Consider the following 16,644-nt stretch of genomic DNA (forward strand, 5'->3'; position numbering starts at 1 on the left):
CTTCCCTGGGGATGACCCAGCCTGCAGCAGAGGTGTTCAACACCACCAGCTTTTGTGAAACCAGTTTGTACATCTTTGCTCATGCATTTGGACAGTTCTTGGGGAGCTGGACCTTTTTTTACTTCTCCTTATGCTTTCCCTACCCACCAGCTGCCCCCATTTTGTAATCCCTCCTGCTGTCCAGGTGTCTGTGCAGCCCAGGCTTTGTTGGGCCAGAGTCAGTGCAGCAGGCCTGGCACTACAGATGCAGTGCTGCAGATGCAGCACTGTTTTCCCTGCATGGTGTCCCAACAGAGGAAGGTGCCCTTTGGGGTCAGGATTATGAGCTGGGAAGTCTTCACAAAGAGACATTTAGGAATAAGATGCTCATGTGCATCATTGATGGTGCTCAGCACTGACAGACTCCTGCCAAAAAGGGAAGATCTTAGGAGTAAGAATTTTCAGACAGGAATGTGTAAGTGCAAAAGCTCAAACAAGAATCAGTTCAGCTCCTGTGAATGGCACAGATTGACCTTGTGCTGGTTTGCTTTTCTTCCAGTGATGTTTTTGCCCAAGAAGACAAAGGACAAGGAGGTTGAGTCAAAGAGCCAGTGTATTGAAGGAATCAGCAGGCTGATTTGCACAGCGAAACATCAGCAGAACATGCTGCGTGGTGAGTGCAGCACTTGCATCCCTTTGGGTGCTGGGGCAAGGCTCACATGCTGTGATTGTCCTCCAGGCAAAGGGCTGAGCTGGTGTCCTGCCCTGTGCCCTGGAGCCAGCATGGTGGGGATGTTCCTGGGGAACGGGTTTCGGTGTGTCCAGCACGGGGGAAGGCTTTAATAGGTCTGGGATGTGGGAAAAGCCTCCTTTAGCTAGCTCTGAGTCAATGCTCTGGCTGGAGACAAGGGTTGGACAGGGCTCCATTCCCCTCTCTGTCATCCCCTGCTTCTCTTGCACATCTGGTGCAAGTGTTGGTTGGTGGCAGGTGGTGACATTGTGGCTGCTCCTCTGGGCAGGACACTGGCACATGCTCATGCCACAGCAGGAGCCATATATGCATCTTATAGACAGACCTGAAGTGTCTGTCAGTGGAGCTGGGCATCCAGGAGCAAAAATACCCTTGTAGCCTGTTCAGTTAGTAATCCCCAACAGAGAGACCTGCTTGGGTCACCTCCTTCATCCTGGCCTGATCCCTGTGAGGCTGGCAGGCATGAGGGGTGGTCACAGGACATGTGTCACCTCTTTGGGAGACATGGATGTCCTGGTGAGAGTGCCAGTGAGGAGAGACTGATGTCCATCTCTGCAAGAGTGCATTTGCCCAAAAAAGAAAATGAGGTGTGCTCAGGAAATCTGAGAAGCCAGATCAGGTGACACTGAAATCAGCAGTGTGGGGTGTCAGTGAGTGATGCTGGAACAACAACTTGAGCTGTTCTCCCCAGACCTGGTGTGCTCCTCAGCCTTTCTCCCTGTGAGTGCAGCTGAGTGGGGCAGAGCAGCTGAGCATGGCCAGGCCTCCCTCTGCTGACTGCAGGGGAATTCTGGCAGAGCTGCCTCAGGCTGGCCACTTCCCCTCAGCGTTTTCTAACTCTGCTCTCTTTTTACCCTCCCCTGCAGTCCTGATCGATGGGGTGGAGTGGAACGATGTCAAGTTCTTTCAGCTGGCAGCACAGTGGTCCTCTCATGTCAAGCACTTTCCCATCTGCATATTTGGACACTCCAAATCTAACTTCTAGCTGTGCTCGGCGCAGGGACCTTCTGCCCATCCCGAGGACTGCACACCAGGAGCCAGGACCTGCGTGCCAACTCTGACTCGCGTCTCTCTGCCCTCTCCTGCAGAATTAATTACAGATGTGCTTGGATTACTTTTGAATTACTTTTTTCTATTAACTCTTAAGTTTACTACAGAGGAAGGAAACCCCTTTAAACAAAGGCAAAAAAAAAACAAACAAAAAACCAACCAACAAACCAGTCTTAAATATAGATGTGCTGACAACGTGAAGTCGTGGGGGAGTTGGCAGGAGCAGGCAACCTGCCCAAGAACACCTACCACTTACGAGCAGATAGCTGAGTAACTGCACTGCTTATTAACCTGAGACCTCATTGGTGTGAGTGGGCTGGGGGAGCCCTGGATCAGCTCAAACAGATTTCGCAGAAGATCACGTGTGTTACGGTGCGTTTGGCCCCCGCTCTGTATTTCTAGGAGAAAAGGATGGCCAGTCTTTCTTCCTGCTGCCAAAGGATGAGAGTCTGGAGGGAGTTCAACTGTCTGGTGTGGAAAACAAAGCCACTTGCAGAGTTAGGGAGGTCTGGAGAGGAGATCCCCTTTGGAGCACGGAGCCTGCCACGGGCACAGGCAGGTGTTGGTGCTGAAGCGATGCCTCAGGAGGGTTGGGCAGGAACAGGAATTAGGGAAACACTAAGTAAGGAAACTCCCGTGTGCCAGGTCTTTGACAATGACCAAACCTGGCCACTCTCTGTGTTCTCCAGCTGGCTGTGCTGCTGAGGGGCACCACATCAGTGGGGTCGCTGCTATTTACATACTCACACCGATTATTTACCTGTCAATAAAACCTCGTCCAGCCTCGAAAGGGAAAGGATTTTTTTCAACAGCTGCAGATTTTTTTAATGCTTTCTAAAAAAAATAAAATAAAATAAAAACAAAAAGTAACAGGAAAAATATTAATTTGCCAAAAAAAAACCCCACAAACCCAGGAAGATGAGCCGTTGTCTGTGGAGTGATGCATCACTGTAGTGGCTGGACTGGGAGCCAGCCAGGCACTCAGCGTGTCCAGCTGCCTTCCTGCCCATGTGTCACACTGCACACCTGAGGTGGCACGGGCTGCTCTGTCAGGTGGTGGGTGGGATATCAGAGCATGGTGCTGTTGCCATGTGGAAGAAGAAGAGACATCTCTGGCATTTCAGGGTAAGGGACTGAAATTTCTGATGGGCCCTTTCGGGTCCCCCCTTGTGGGCAGGCCAGGCTCTGTGAGCATTTCCAGAAGGCACTTTCTGAGGGCAGTGATGCTTTTCAGCTGTTTTCTTTTTTTTTTTTTTTCCCTGATCCCTTACCCTTGGGTTTCCCAAGGCTTGGGGAACGCACTTTGCGCTGCACGGCAGGTCCTGCTCTACGTGGGGACCAGCTGGGTCCCCAGGGCAGGTGCTGGTGGTGTGCTCTGCTGGCAGGGAGGTTCTGAGGTGAGAGCTGCATCTTGTGCCTGTCACAGCTTGGGCTGCTTCACCAGCTGATGTCATGAAACCCTTTTCCAGCACAAGGGCACCCTACATGGCCAGGGACTGGGTATTCCCTTCAAACCACACAGGCAGGAGGACACTGTCCCCAGCCTGGTGGCACGCTGCTGGGCAGGACACACGTCCAGCTGCAATTCTTTGTTCTTCCTGCCTGCCTTGGGCTGGCTCCTGGCTGTGGCAGAAGCTGGGCTGTAGGGGGGTGTTGTTGTGTCCCTCAGCTGATGTTTTTGGGTGACCTGAGCTGATGCTCTGGGGCTGTACAGCGTTGCCTAGCAGCAGCAGCGTGGGAGAGGGTGTATGAGCGCATCACATCTTTATTGAGGCTGTTGCATCAAAAAAAAAAAAGCTTTGTAAAGGAGATTAGTCAGTGTGTGATTTCTCCCTCGAATCTCACGCTGGTGTGGCAAGGGTGATTGGGCTGGGTTCCAGCTGTGGGCAGCCTGGGCAGCTCTGGTGGTGCTGCTGCTGCAGAGGTGGGTTGGACTGATCGACTGCAATAACTTTGTTTACTGGGGGGTGAGGGGAGAACCATCACTGTGCTCCTCTTTGTATTTCAACCTACTGTAAAGAAAAAATGTGGTAGCTAGGACGGGGTTTCCAGAGTCCTGCCTATCAAATGTGTGTTGCCCTGCTGTACTCTGTGTGTGTGTGTGTGTGTAGGTGTGAGAGGAACACTTCTGCTCGTTGCATTTCATGTTGGTTTGTGTTTTGTTCTAACTTTATATAAGCAATTCATCGGGAGACTCTCTGTACACCTGAGGGCTTGATTTCCCCTGTGTGGAAAGCTGTTGTTGCTCTGCACAGCGTCTTCCATGCAAGAAAACATCCCAACTCCTCAGCCTTGTTATCCCAAAGGGAGTCCAGCAGAGGCAGGCTGGGTCTGCCTGTGGGCAGCTGTGTGCCATGGCGTGGCTGTGGTGTTTCCTGGCCCTGGAGACAAGGGCTGGCATGCAAATTTGGTGGCACAGCTCTGATCAGGTTGTTGTGCCTCTTTTTTCTCCTGTGGAGTCACTTTGTGCAGATGTTTCTTTCCCTGTCTGGAGTAGAAACAGGTTTCTGTCTCTTAAGAAAAATGAGTATCAAAGCACGTGGCTCAGACTGCTTTGGGAAGGAGCTTTAGGTCTGGTCCCATGAATGAGTGACTGATCTCAGGTTTCCCAACTTCCCCACAGTTTCTGGGGAAGATTATTGCCAGGAGTGAGCTCCACTGACTTGAAGGATCACCAGTGTGGGATGAGGAAAAGTTTCTGGGGCAGCAGAGGGCCTGTGCCAGCCCGTGGGGTTGGTGGCCGTGGCCATGTCAGCGAGTGCAGAAGGATGGCTTAGAGCAGAGACAACACTGCTCTGTGTTCAGCTCTGGAGAGTTTGGGCAGGGAAGGTACATTTCAAATGAAGAAACTCAGGGGGGCTATCTCCCTCATGCTTGCTTTGGAGCTGTGTGGTCTGACAGCAGAGGCAGGGCCTGGGGTGGGCAGCACCTGAGTGGATCTCCAGCCAGGAGGTGCTTTGAAGGTGGTGTCTCCTCTGTTGTGTCCCTTTCTCTGTGTCCCAGAGCTCACCCCAGCCCCCCACAGGGCTAGTCTCTCCTGCCCCTCTGGCTGTGGCTTCTCAGAGCTCTGGTTTCTTTCCCAGCTGCTGTGGGCAAGGCCCCCGGCTGGCTCGGGGGTGAGCTCTGGGAGCGGCTGGCTCCGCGCTGAGCTGACCTAGTTCAGCAGCTCCGGAGAGCAGATGAAAGATGGAAGGGGTTTGTGGCATCGTGTTGCACCCTGAGCGCTTCCCGGTCCTCTGGCTTGAGTTTCCTGGAGACAAAGGCTGGGCTTCAGCCCTGCCAGCGCTCAGTCAGGGCTGGCTCTGCTGTGGCACTGCTGTGTCAGGGACATCTCGTGTGGCTGTTCCAGCTCCGTGCTGCAGTTCCCATCCAGTTCAATTGACACTTCGCATCGCAGCGGTGACTGCAGAGCCCTCCTGAATTACACATGAGTTGGGGAGAGCCATGGATCTCTTTGGCTGTGTTTTGCTGCTTTAGTTAAAACACAAGATAAAGCTTGTGGCTTTATCCTGCAGAGAGGGCAGGAGTAGGTGGCTGGCAGGTTTCTGGGGCTGAGGAGATGTGCCTGTGTGCTTTCCATCATCACACTCAGCCAGGAGCCACACTGCCCTGTGCTTAACCTGTGATTGCAGCAAAGGCCCTGCCATGTTTCTCACCAGCAGCGTGTGCTGGTGGGAGCACTGGAGAGCCAGGGCAGAGGATGTTGCACCTGGAGTCTCCAAATTTAAGAGGGAAATCATGTCAAGAGGCAGCGGAACCAGTGGTCTTTTCCTGCTACCTGGTGTGCTAAGGGATTGGGAAGCTGGGATTAGGACAGTGGGGCCATGCAGCTGTAAAGGGCTTGGAGCTCTGGAGATTTCTGGAAGTCAGGTTGGATGGGTCCCCTTCATCCGGGGGCGGTCTTGATTTCAGCAGATATTTGAGTAGTGGCATTTTAATGTAACATGCCCTCTGGGCTTAACCTGGCCAGGAGAAGGCCAGAAATGAGCAGCAGCATCTCCTGGAGATTTCCTGGAGCCTCTTCAATGGTATTCTCATGGGAGATGTTCCTGGCAGGGCTGGCTCCTGCAGGAAGGATCACTCTGGTGCTTTGGGACATACTGGGGCAGAAGGGGACGTGCCAACTTGTAAAGCAGCAGGTCGCTGGTTTCCTTAAGGAAGAGCACTGTTCTGGGGCCACATCCAGTCAGCTGCTGGCTGCAGCCTTGGCTGGACAGTGGCCGGAGCGTGGCCTGCCTGGCTGCGGACGTGCCCCAGCTGTGGGGAAGCGCCTGAATTCTGGGGCTGCGTGCCACCAGGCTTGTCCAGACCGCGGCATGAGAGGGGACGTTACCACTTTGTAGATTCCCGAGCTGTCCATCTGTTTCATTGTTGTATTGTTTGGGTTCTAGGGTTGTTTTTTATGAAGACAGATTAAATGTAAATAGCCTTTTTTTTGGAACAAACTGCAACGTGCTCGACCTCGTCAACTATTTTATGGTACTAATGCAACACTAATAAAACTGGACATGAAAGCACACACCCGTCCCCTGAGTTGTCTCTCAGCTCTGGCATGCCCGGGGCAGTTGTTTGCAGGAGGAAACAGCAGCATGGCTTTCTGCTGTGGGGGTTCTCTTCTGTTATTTATCCAGCTGCCACTTCCAGGGCAGAGCTGGTGGATTGGCACATCCTTCCCAGCACCGAGCCCTCCTGTAGTTTTTGCAGCCCTGCTGCTCTCCTGGATGCCTCCTTTCCCAGAAGGATCTGCTGACCTCCTGCAGCTCTCCTGGATGTGACAGCCCTCTCCAGCACTCAGTCGTCACCTCTGCACAGCAAGGAAGGACCAGGCTGGTGCCTGTTTCTGATCTGGGGGCTGCGTTGGATGGACACAGTGGTGTTGGGGTACCAAGGGGGGCATCTCAGGGGGGAAGACTGAGGCTGTGGGAGCCTGAAGTTGTGTGTGCTCCTGGGAGGACTGTGGGACAGGGATGTGTGGGATTCCAAGAACCTGGGCTTGGTCCTGGGGAGTCAGAAGGTGAAGAGATGAAGGAAAGAGGAGAGCTGAGCTGTTGTTTTGAGGAAGGAAGGTGAAGAAGAAATTGTGAGAAGTGGGCCCATGGCCATGGTCCTTACGATCCAGGATGCTGGAGGCAGAAATGGGAATGCTCTGCTGGAGCAGCCTGTATCCTCATGCTGTCCTGACCCAAGGGTGAGGGATGGAGGGGTGACAGCTGGTGGAGCAACAAGCTGGGGCGAAGGGAGCCCCTCAGAGCAAGCCAGGCTGCTCTCAAGGGACACAGATCTCGGTGATAGCTCACATGCTCTACGTGGCCTGGCCAAGTGCAGATGCATTTATGGCCCAAGCCCTTTGCTGGAAGAACGCACACATGGTGGCACAGAGCCGGGCATTGGATCATTCCAGGTAGGAGGAATGGGGGTAGCTCAGGAGAGAGAAAGCTCAGTACTCTGGAGTACAGAAACAGCACCAAAAGCCACAAAGGGGGTCTGCCTGGTGGGGAAATGGGGGGGTAGGGGGGCACCATGGGAGAGCTGGGGGGGACAAACATGTGAAGGCTGTGTTCTGGCTGTGTATTTTCTGCACAGGTTCAGCTGAAAATGAACTTGCACTGATGGCCTGGCTGTATGAAAGAGTCACATCCTGAGTGTCACCTTTTAGAGCCCATGGAGGATTTTGTCTCAGCAAGTGAATATGGGTGTGAGTGGAGAGGACTGGGGTGGTGGGAAGGCTTGTGTGCTGCTGGGGGAGGCAGAGGACCAGCCCCACATCAGCAGGGAGAGCACCAAGCCAAGTGCCCTTGACACACTCTCCTGTTGCCTGGAAGAGAGAAGGAAATGATGGCTGGGTGGAACAAGAATGACTTTGGGTCAGAGTGTACCAGGTTGCATGCAATAGGCCTGGAGAGCCTCCCTTGTTCACGTGCACTGGGACAGATGAATTTCTGCCAGGCAGCCTAGGACTGGGCTCTCAAAGCACTGGCATCTTTCTTTTGCAGGTTTGGGCCTTGCTCAGCCCATGTGCTCAGACCCTCACTACCATGGGACAGGTGTCAAATGCAAGTGCTGCCATGCCAGGATGCACCAAAAGCCCTCTGGGCGGTCTGGGTTTGCACAGTGGGAGTCGGTGGCAGCCATGGGAGGGGGGTTTGGTGGTGGGAGACGGGGCATTGCAGGAGCCCACTCCTTCCCAGGCTGAGTGTGGCAGCTCCAGCTCGCCTCCCTCCAACGGCACAACACCCCGGCCCTGACCACAGCTGTTGCTTAACCTGGAAGAGGAACAGCAGGGAAGATCCAACACGTTTTTGTCGCTATCATTTAAAACACGATTTAGCATTTGGAAAAGTAATCAACGCCGTGTGACCGTCTGCTTCTCCGTGTGCAACTACTGAGTGCGCTGGGATGTGATTTGTAAATATTTGCTCTGGATAATTTTTCTGTGTCCTACTGGATTATTTTCAGCTCGGCAGAGCGGCTGCAGCAGGGTGGGCCTCGTGTCCTGCGGTGTGCCCGGCGCCTGTGCCGGCACGCGCTTCCCTGGATGGCTCGGGAAGGAGGAAACATCACGGCGGTGCTCCCCGGCGCACTGACCTTTTTTGGCTGACCGATTTTCACCCCCAGAAGTGTTTTCCTCACTCAGCCGTGCTCCTTGTGCATATTGGGAACATAAAAGCAGAGCCCTGTGCCCTCCTGGGATGTGAGGACTCTCAGAGATTTGGTGATTAGGGTTGTTTTCCTAACACACAAAGCAAATTTTAACAAGAACCCTGTTCTTTCTGAAAAACATATGTATTTTGGCAGATGTCAATGTTTTGGGTGGTCTCATGTAGGTGTTTCAGTACTTTGTGAGAAGCGTGTTCAGAGTGCAGGCAGCAGCTCTGCCCAGCCCATACCCAGTAAAGGGTATGACGGTTTGGACTGTTGATCACATACTCCAGCAAAGAGTTTCCTGACAGATATTTTTTGGCCATCCTGACCTGTGTGACTGTGCCGAGAGCTCCTGCGTTGTCAACTGGTTTGGGTAACACCAGGTGACTCTCCAGCTCTGTGCTGGAGCCAAGGGTAGTCATCCTGCCTTGCCTGAGAGGCCAGCAGTGCTGCAGGTCTGCTGCTGCTGACCATCAGAGGGGTAGCTTTTCACTGAGCTTCACCATCCAGCCTTGGCCACATGCATGGAGAAGTCCTCGAGGGGATGGTCTGTCGCCTTCACTGCTGTACTTTGTCAGCTCTTGCTGGGGACCCACTGTAAAGGTGGTATGTGCCACAGAATGGTGGTTTCTTGGGTGTTTTTAGGCATCAGCCAGTTCCTGTAGGAGAGGAAGTGGCAGTGGCAAAGTGCAAGTTTTGCAGAGTGATCTGGAGCTGATAGCTGTTCGACAACTGTGTAACCACTGCAGGGCTGCCGAGGAGACACCTGGACAGGGGCTGTGCAGGGCTGAAGGGATGTACCTGCGTGGTGCAGCCCTGGTGTGCCCAGGACCAGTGACACCCACAGGTCAGTGGGCAAGGGAAAGCTGAAGCCATCATTTCACCTCTCAGGCTGACACCTGAGGAGGGGAGAAGGCCCCAGCGTGGCAGTGGGGGACACAGCAGCACAGAGGGGACCCAAGTGAGACAGTGCAGGAGTGGGGAGTGTGAGCAGGAGGTGTGTGTAGGGCTGGAGGGATGTGTGTGGGAAGCACATGGATGTAGGTGTGAGCAGGAGGGGTGTGCAGCAGGAGGGCTGTGTCCGTGCAGGGACCTGCTGTTCCTGCCCGGGGTGTGCATGGCCTGTGGGTGTGTGTGAGGAAGACTCTGTGTGTGTGTGAGGACAAGTCAGCATGAGGGCCGTCCAAAACCACCAGTGGTGCCTGTACATGATGGAGGCTGTGTGTGAATACAGGCACATGAGACGGACTGTGAGCACAGGCACACATGTGTGAGCACAGGTGGTGTGTGTGTGTCAGTCTGTACCTAAGGACAGCCTGCTCTGTGTGTGTTGGGCTGCCCATGCTACGTCAGGGCTGGTGTATGAGGACAGCAGAGCCTCTGTGGGGCCTGTGTGTGTGTTGTGTGTGTGTGAACAGGCAGTCAGTGTGTGCCGCAGGTGTGTTGTGTCACTGTGGTGTGCACAGGCAGTCTGTGTGTGTGTCACTGCGGTGTGTACAGGCACTCTGTGTGTGTCACAGCGGTGTGCACTGGTGGTCAGTGCGTGTGCAACAAGTGGTCAGTGTGTGTGTGCGCCACAGGTGTGCACAGGCGGTCAGTGTGTGTGTGTGTGAGGGCAGGCGGTGTGTGAGGGCAGGCCGCGTGCGTGTGCAAGGAGAAGCTGTGTGTGTGTATAGGTGTTGTGTGTGTGTGTGATCAGAGCTGCTCTGTGTGTGTCTCTGTACAGGCAGTCTCTGTGTGTGTGTGTATGTGTGTGTGTGCGTACAGTCGCTCTCTCCGTGTGCGTGTGTGAGGAGGCCGTGCCGCCCCCAGCCCCGCTCGCTCCTGTCCCGTCCCTCCCCTCGCAGGCCGGAGCACCGCCCTCACACGCCGCGGGCGGGCGGCTCTGGCTCGTTCCCCTCCTTCCTTCCTTTCCTCCCGCCGCCGACGCCGCCGCCGCCGCCGGGCCCGGGCCGCCACCACCACCACCGCCGCCCCGCCCTCCGCCTCGCTCCCTCCCTGTCCGCCGGCGCGGCCCCTTTAATTCCCCCGCTCCCCTCCCCCGCCGCCCGCTCCAGCCTCCATTTTCCAGCGGATCCGGCACCTGGAGGCGGCGGCGGCGGGAGCGGCCCGCTCCCCGCACCCGGCCCGGTCGCGGGCATGGCCGCCAACATGTACCGGGTCGGAGGTAAGAGCGGCCGCGGCGTCGCCGCCTGCTCCGCGCTGCTTCCCGCGCGCGGCCGGCGCTCGGGGCCCGGCGGCGCAGGCCCGGGGCGGGGCGGGCGGGGGCCGGGGCGGCCCGGGAGGGGGCCGCGGGTGCGGGGCAGGGGCCTCGGGGGCTGCCCGGGGCAGGGAGGCCTGGCGCGGGGTTACACGGGGTGACGGGCTGCGGGGCCCGGCGCGGGGCGAGCTGGGGCGCTGTGCCCGCGGCTGGGTGAGCCGGGGCGGTGGGCGCAGCGGGATGGCCGAGGTGAGGGGGAGCAGCCGCGTGGGGCCGTACGGAGCACGAGGGTGCGGGGAGACGAGGCGTGTGAGGTTCGTGTGGGGGGGGCTCGGCGGCTGGGGCAGATGCGGGACTGAGGCAGGGTGGGATGGGTGAGCGGGGCTGGAGCAGAGCAGCCATGGGGCCAGGCCCCGGGATGGGGCCCGGCGTGGAGAGGCTGCTCGGATGGGGGTCATGCGAGGTTGTCGGGTTGTGGGGAGCCAGGAGGAGTTGCTGAGGTAAGGAGCACAAAGATGGGCAGAGGCTGCTGGTGGACCAGGGGGCTGGTGTGAGGCACGTCCTGCAGATCTTGGCCTCCTCTTCCACTCTTGCTGTTTTGTTGTGTGCTTTCCCATTAGTCTTCTGTTCAGGGTTGTGCTCCTGTCTGATTGTCCTTTGTTTTGGCTCACGTGAAGAGAAAGGAGAGGCAGTGGGGTTTGGGCCTGTGTTTTATGGAACATAAACTGAGGGTGGTCTGGCATGAATTTGTGCTCAGCCATTTTCCTTTATAAAAGCTGTTCTGTGGAGCTTCCTTCTCCCCAGGACTATAGGCTGTACAGGAAGGTGTTTTTGTAGAGTTCCCTTCTTTTCAAAATGCCCTGTTTCTTGTGGAGTTCTGTAAAACCAAAGTAAAGTAAACAAGAGAAAAAATACAGCGAAGGTGGCCAAGCCATCCTGTCTGGCTGCTTTCCATCAACAACTCCTTTCTGTTCTTTATGCTCTTCTGGCCTACCCTTACTTTTTGAAAAATGCAGCTGCTTTTGTCATGTTCATACTTTTTTTCTGGTTTCGCAGAGGTATAAGAGCTGAGTCTTAGCTGTCCCAGCTTTGTGTCTTGGGTTGCCCTAAGCTGATATTGTGCCTGTAGCATTATGTTGGTTTGGAGATGCTGAGAGTAGGATGGTAGGCAAGATGAGTTGTGGAAATTCACCCTGGTGTGACTTGCAAAGGGAATTGTTTCCTGGAAATTTTTGTTCAGCATTGAATGGCTAGGTCTTGTGGGGAGTATCATCTCTTAGCATTTTGTATGGCTAAATCTGTACTGTGGATCCCACAGAAGGTGGGAAAGCACCTCTGGAGGTCTCTACATTGACCTCCTGCTAGAAAATGCCCTGGTAGATCCGAGTGCTCAGGACTGTATCCATCCCAGGCTCTAAGAATGGTGATACCACCTTTACTTTGGGCCCCGTCCAGTGTTTGACCATGCTTATAGAAGATATTTGTTTCCATGTGACTAGATGGATTTTCTCTTGTTCCAGCCAGGGTCTCCCCTCCCATTGTCCCCCATCCTATCCCTGGTTCTAAGCAGGGCTGGCTGATCCTTGAGGGATGCCATTAGTAACCAGCAGCCCACTGGAGGTTGCAACTGCTGATTGTGATCCTTTAAACCTGATGTTAGTTTTTCCCCTACCTTTATCATCCAGTTTTTCAAGCATTTTTGTTTGAAGGATGCTGTGGGAGGCTTAGCAAGGCCTCTGACATGAAGTCAAGGTGTCCAACACCTCCTGCTCTCCTCGAAGCCACAGAGCCAGTCTCTTCGTCCCAGATGAGGGATTCATGTTGGCCAGGTGTGATTTGCCTTTGGAATATCCATTTTGGCTGGTCTCAGTTACCTTCTTGTCCTTCCTGCACTTGGAAATGTTGCCCAGGACTTGCTCCATAGCCTTTCTGGGCAGAGGGCAAGGCAGCTGGCTGATAGCCAAAGTTGCAGTGCTCTGTTATGGTCCATATGGATGAAGTCTTGATTTGATGTATTACCAAGATCAGCATATGGATGGATGCAGCTGTTTCTGTGCGAGAGCGCTGTTCAGCCTGAGCCCAGGAGTGTGCGGTATCGAATTGTTTCTGACCTCTGGTGCTGCTATCTCCCACTAATGGTTTTGTGCACTGAAGTTGTGTGTGAACTCCAGGATTAAATCTGGGATGGGATTTGTGCACAGTCATTTCATACACTTCCCACTGGAAGACAAACACTCGGCAGATAATCTCTTATTACACTTGTGACTACCGGATGTGCTGCATGAACTCCAGACCTAACAGCTGCCAAAAGCAGCTTGCTCATGACAGATCAATACTGCTCCTGGAAGTCTTATGTTCACTCAGAAAGGATGGTCACTGCTTTAGGTCTGGGCGTGAAACACCATGAATTTTTGTTTTCAGAAGCCAGTGGTGGGTTGACAACAAGTGGACATGAAGTGTGTTGTTCTCTTTGTGTGTTCCTGGGGAGAGGAGCTGAGGAGCCTGTGCTGATGGGGCTGGAGTCTTCCCCTGTGTGTTGAGAGTGACTGTGCTGAGGGGCTTAGGAGCTGCCCGTTGAATGCTTGTCAGGCTCTGTGGATAAGTTGGCTGGTGGCATCCAGTTGTTTGGAGAGAGCAGCTGGTTCTGCTGGATCCTGCTAAGTTTCTCCTGGTGGGAATTGTTTTCCAATACAAATGGGACTGTCACAAGCTAGCACAGTTCAGGGGGGATGTAAAACTTTGGAAATGCGTGGGGAAGGATGCCAGGGTATCAAATTCCAAAATGAAATGGGGGATCTTAGTTGTTGGCCTGTAGGAAACCCTGGAATTGCCTGCCTCCAGTGTAGCAGAAGTGAAGATTTTCTTAACAGCTGCTGTACAGCCATGAAACAAATGGCAGCATGAAGTGGACTGCTTTCACTTGGAAGGAGTCATGGTGGGCTGGTTTGCCTCTTCATGGAGCAGACTGGCAGCCTGCACGATCACAGACCGTATGGGAATGTTGGATAAACACCAGATCGGAGAAGCTTGGGACCTCTGAGCTGGAATGTGGGGCCTCTGATGAAAAAATGCACGTGGGAGAGACATGTTCATTGTTCTAGCTAGTGCCAGGCTCTGCTTTCAGGAGAGTGCTGTGTCAGCTGCCTGGAAGGGAACAGGTCATCTTGGTATCAAGAGACTTTCCAGCAGGTATTCTGTCTCCGCCTTCTCCAGGAGAGTTTAACTCTGGTGTGACAGGTATTCCTTTAGTGGTGGCAGTTGCCTGAGCCCCACTGCAGGTTTATGACCCTATGGCATTCCCTTGATGCAGTGAAACAGTGATTTTTTTGCGTTTTCATCTTGCACTGATTTGAGGAACTTGATTTTTTCTACCTCACTCCTCCTCACTTTTTGTTTTTTCCTGGATTATTTTTAATCTTGCATCAGCTACCCAATCTGGTTCACTGTGGGACTGTGTGAACAGCTGAATGGGCTCAGTGGGAGGGCAGGGAACAAGGGGATGGGGAAAGAACAGATAGGAAGGATGGAGGAAAAGCTACTGAAGACAACACTTTTGCTGAGATAAATGTCAGTTTATGCTTTCACATGGTGTCTTTTATGTGTTTTTTACTTTTATGGGTTACCCTCTTGTTTGGGGGCATGCTTAGCTACAAAATTATCACTGTTTTTTGAGTCTGTGGTACATTTAAGGTATGTTTAAATGGCATTGGGAGATCTGATCACAAGTCAGTTAAGCACAGAAGTACTTGCTGCATCTAACACCTTTGAAGTGAGGGAAGTGATGACCCACAGTGCCTGACGTGGGCACCCAAGTTTCACAGTAGCATTATTCCAATGTGCTGGAGATTAAAGCTCCAGAACTTACTGGCTACTGTATAGCTGCTGGTGGTGTGTCTGCTGCAATCACACATCTTTTATCAGTGTAGTCCCTACAGTTTTTAAGAATGGCAATATGACATCACCTCTCTGCTACCATAGGGTGCTGCTAGTGTGTGGCTGGGGACTGTGGTTTGAGCTGTCCCCATCCCATTCCATACTCCCACTTGGCATCCAGGCTCTTGTGGCAGCCTACAGCTCTTGGCTTCCAGAGTGCTGCCAGAGAAGCTGTGAGCACAGGGATGGTGCATCAGTCCTCTTAACATCACAATAATGTCAATAATAATTGTTTGAGCTTTCCTGGTGAAGAACTGAGAGCTATTAAGGAGCCTTGCATAGAACATGTTGCTGGAGTCCGAATCTGGAGCAAATTCAGATCATTTAACTGCAAGATCACTTGTAAACCTTCTCCTGTCCCCTTGCTTTGCTGTCAGTGTATATGTGTTTTGGGTGACAGGAGGGCTTACTGTGCAATATCCTTGTTTTGGTTGTGCTTGCTGGGTTTTTATTTTCTAGCTTTGTAGGTAACCTGAGCTGAGAATGGGTTTAGTGGGGAGGTATTAAATAACCTGTAAAGATAAAAATGAGAGTTTACTCTTGAAAATTAATAATAGACCTCTGCGGTCATTGGCCCTAATAAATTTAGGACAGCTTCTAGCTTATCACCTTTCAGCAACAGCTAGACAGTGGGTTTCTTCATCTTTTCCTTTCATTGTTTCTAGTTACACAAGTTTATCTTGCATGTTTTGCAGTCTCCCTTTCCTTCCATGCCCTTTCCCCTCTCCTCCATATCAGAGTGCTTCAGCGTTCATTAGCCTTTTATTGGGAAATGCTGCATGGGGGAGAGTGTTGTCAGCCAGCTTAGGTGTGTTTGGGGGCTGGAGCTGTGACAACTCTGGATTTGTAATAGCTGCAAACCGTTTGCAGCTGGCACAATGGAGTGACAGGACTAAGTTTGTTTCTGCTCTGTTGGTGAGTTGAGGCTGTTCCTGGGCTGGTGGGTGGGAGGTTGTGCCAGGGCAGCGTTCTGGGAGGGCTGGGCCAGGGGCGCTGCTGGAAGTCTGGGGAGTGGCTGGGGCACTCCTTGGCAGTGCACGTTTTGCTCCTTGGTGTTCTGCCTTTCAGAGATGGTGAATAAAAGACGCTTGATGAAGTCGTGAAAAAAAGACTCTTAAAACTTGTTTTGTTTAACTAACAAGATTTTGGTGAATGTCAAAATGTTCCTTTCCCTTGCATCTAGTTATTTTTCAAGGAACTTTTCATGTTTAAGCATCCTGATTTCTTTAAAGAAATGGGGTGCATAGTCTCCCCAGTAGGATGAGGAGAGAATGAGATGGTTGCTGTTACTGTTTTTACTTTGATTTATAAACCACTCCTGAGCAGTTTGGGGTTGCTTGAAAACAAAGGTATGAACTGTTGGAGGCTGGCTTCTGGTAGTTCTAGGCACCTGCTGGCAAAAAGTAACCTGTGAAATCAGTGTTGCTTCTGCACCAAGTAAGGTATTTTTTACAGTCTATCTGGTTGCTTTCCAAGCACATTATTTTTTTTTAAATCCCCAAGCAGGTAAGTGACCAAACCCTCTAGCTGCTTTGCCTCAATTTCCCGTGAGGTTTGGGTAGTGGGAACTGTTGGGAGAGGTGCTCTTGTAGGATATTGTGGTTCTGGGTCTTTGGAGCTCACCACCATAAATCCAGTATACAAAGAGGCCCTGCTTCAGAGTGTCTTTGAAGTTCTGGAATGGTTCCTTGTCTGCTCCTTACTTGTAAAACCAAGTCTGGAAGGACCTGCAAAGTGCTGGTCAGGCTTTTGGGCTGTTGCCTCAGTCCCAAACAAACTATTCACATGTTCTTCTCTTCCAGCTCTTTGGCTGGACCACCTGTAGAAAAGAGAAGTGTTTGTGAAATAATTTGTACTTGGCATTGATCAGTGAAGCGAAGCAAAGAAGTTGGTGGCTTTAAAGTGAGTTTGCAAGTGGAGGAAAGACTTGGGCTTCTCCAGTCCTTTACATGTGTGTTACTTGCAAGCTGTTGAGTTTTCATGTGGCTTCTGTGGCTCTGGTTCTGTGCATTGCCAGATCATGTATCAGATGTGGCCCGTGGTAATATTTCTGTTAAATTACACACAATGTGCTCTGATTAATTTGGGG

General features: G+C 52.7%; 2 protein-coding genes across 13 annotated transcripts in view; both read left to right on the forward strand.

Moving 5' to 3' along the window:
* Positions 1-6,299, forward strand: part of PACS2 (phosphofurin acidic cluster sorting protein 2) — a 76,669-nt gene extending 70,370 nt beyond the window's left edge. For all 9 annotated transcript variants that reach the window (XM_041478952.1, XM_041478953.1, XM_041478954.1 and 6 more), the window contains 2 exons: positions 539-652; positions 1,597-6,299. In XM_041478952.1, the coding sequence (XP_041334886.1) occupies positions 539-652; positions 1,597-1,715 (233 nt within the window). In that variant the 3' untranslated portion in view covers positions 1,716-6,299. The remainder of the gene's footprint in view (positions 1-538; positions 653-1,596) is intronic.
* Positions 6,300-10,401: 4,102 nt separating this feature from the next.
* The window catches only part of MTA1 (metastasis associated 1), a 74,703-nt gene continuing 68,460 nt past the window's right edge, over positions 10,402-16,644 (forward strand). For 3 of the 4 annotated variants that reach the window (XM_041479036.1, XM_041479037.1, XM_041479039.1), the window contains exon 1: positions 10,403-10,589. In XM_041479036.1, coding sequence (XP_041334970.1) covers positions 10,562-10,589 — 28 coding nt within the window. In that variant the 5' untranslated portion in view covers positions 10,403-10,561. Of the gene's footprint in view, positions 10,590-16,644 lie in introns of all 4 variants that reach the window. The other variant, XM_041479038.1, reaches the window with a different exon arrangement.

The sequence above is a fragment of the Pyrgilauda ruficollis genome, unplaced genomic scaffold (genome assembly GCF_017590135.1).
Source record: "Pyrgilauda ruficollis isolate IOZ18807 unplaced genomic scaffold, ASM1759013v1 scaffold47, whole genome shotgun sequence".
Taxonomy (NCBI): Eukaryota; Metazoa; Chordata; class Aves; order Passeriformes; family Passeridae; genus Pyrgilauda; species Pyrgilauda ruficollis.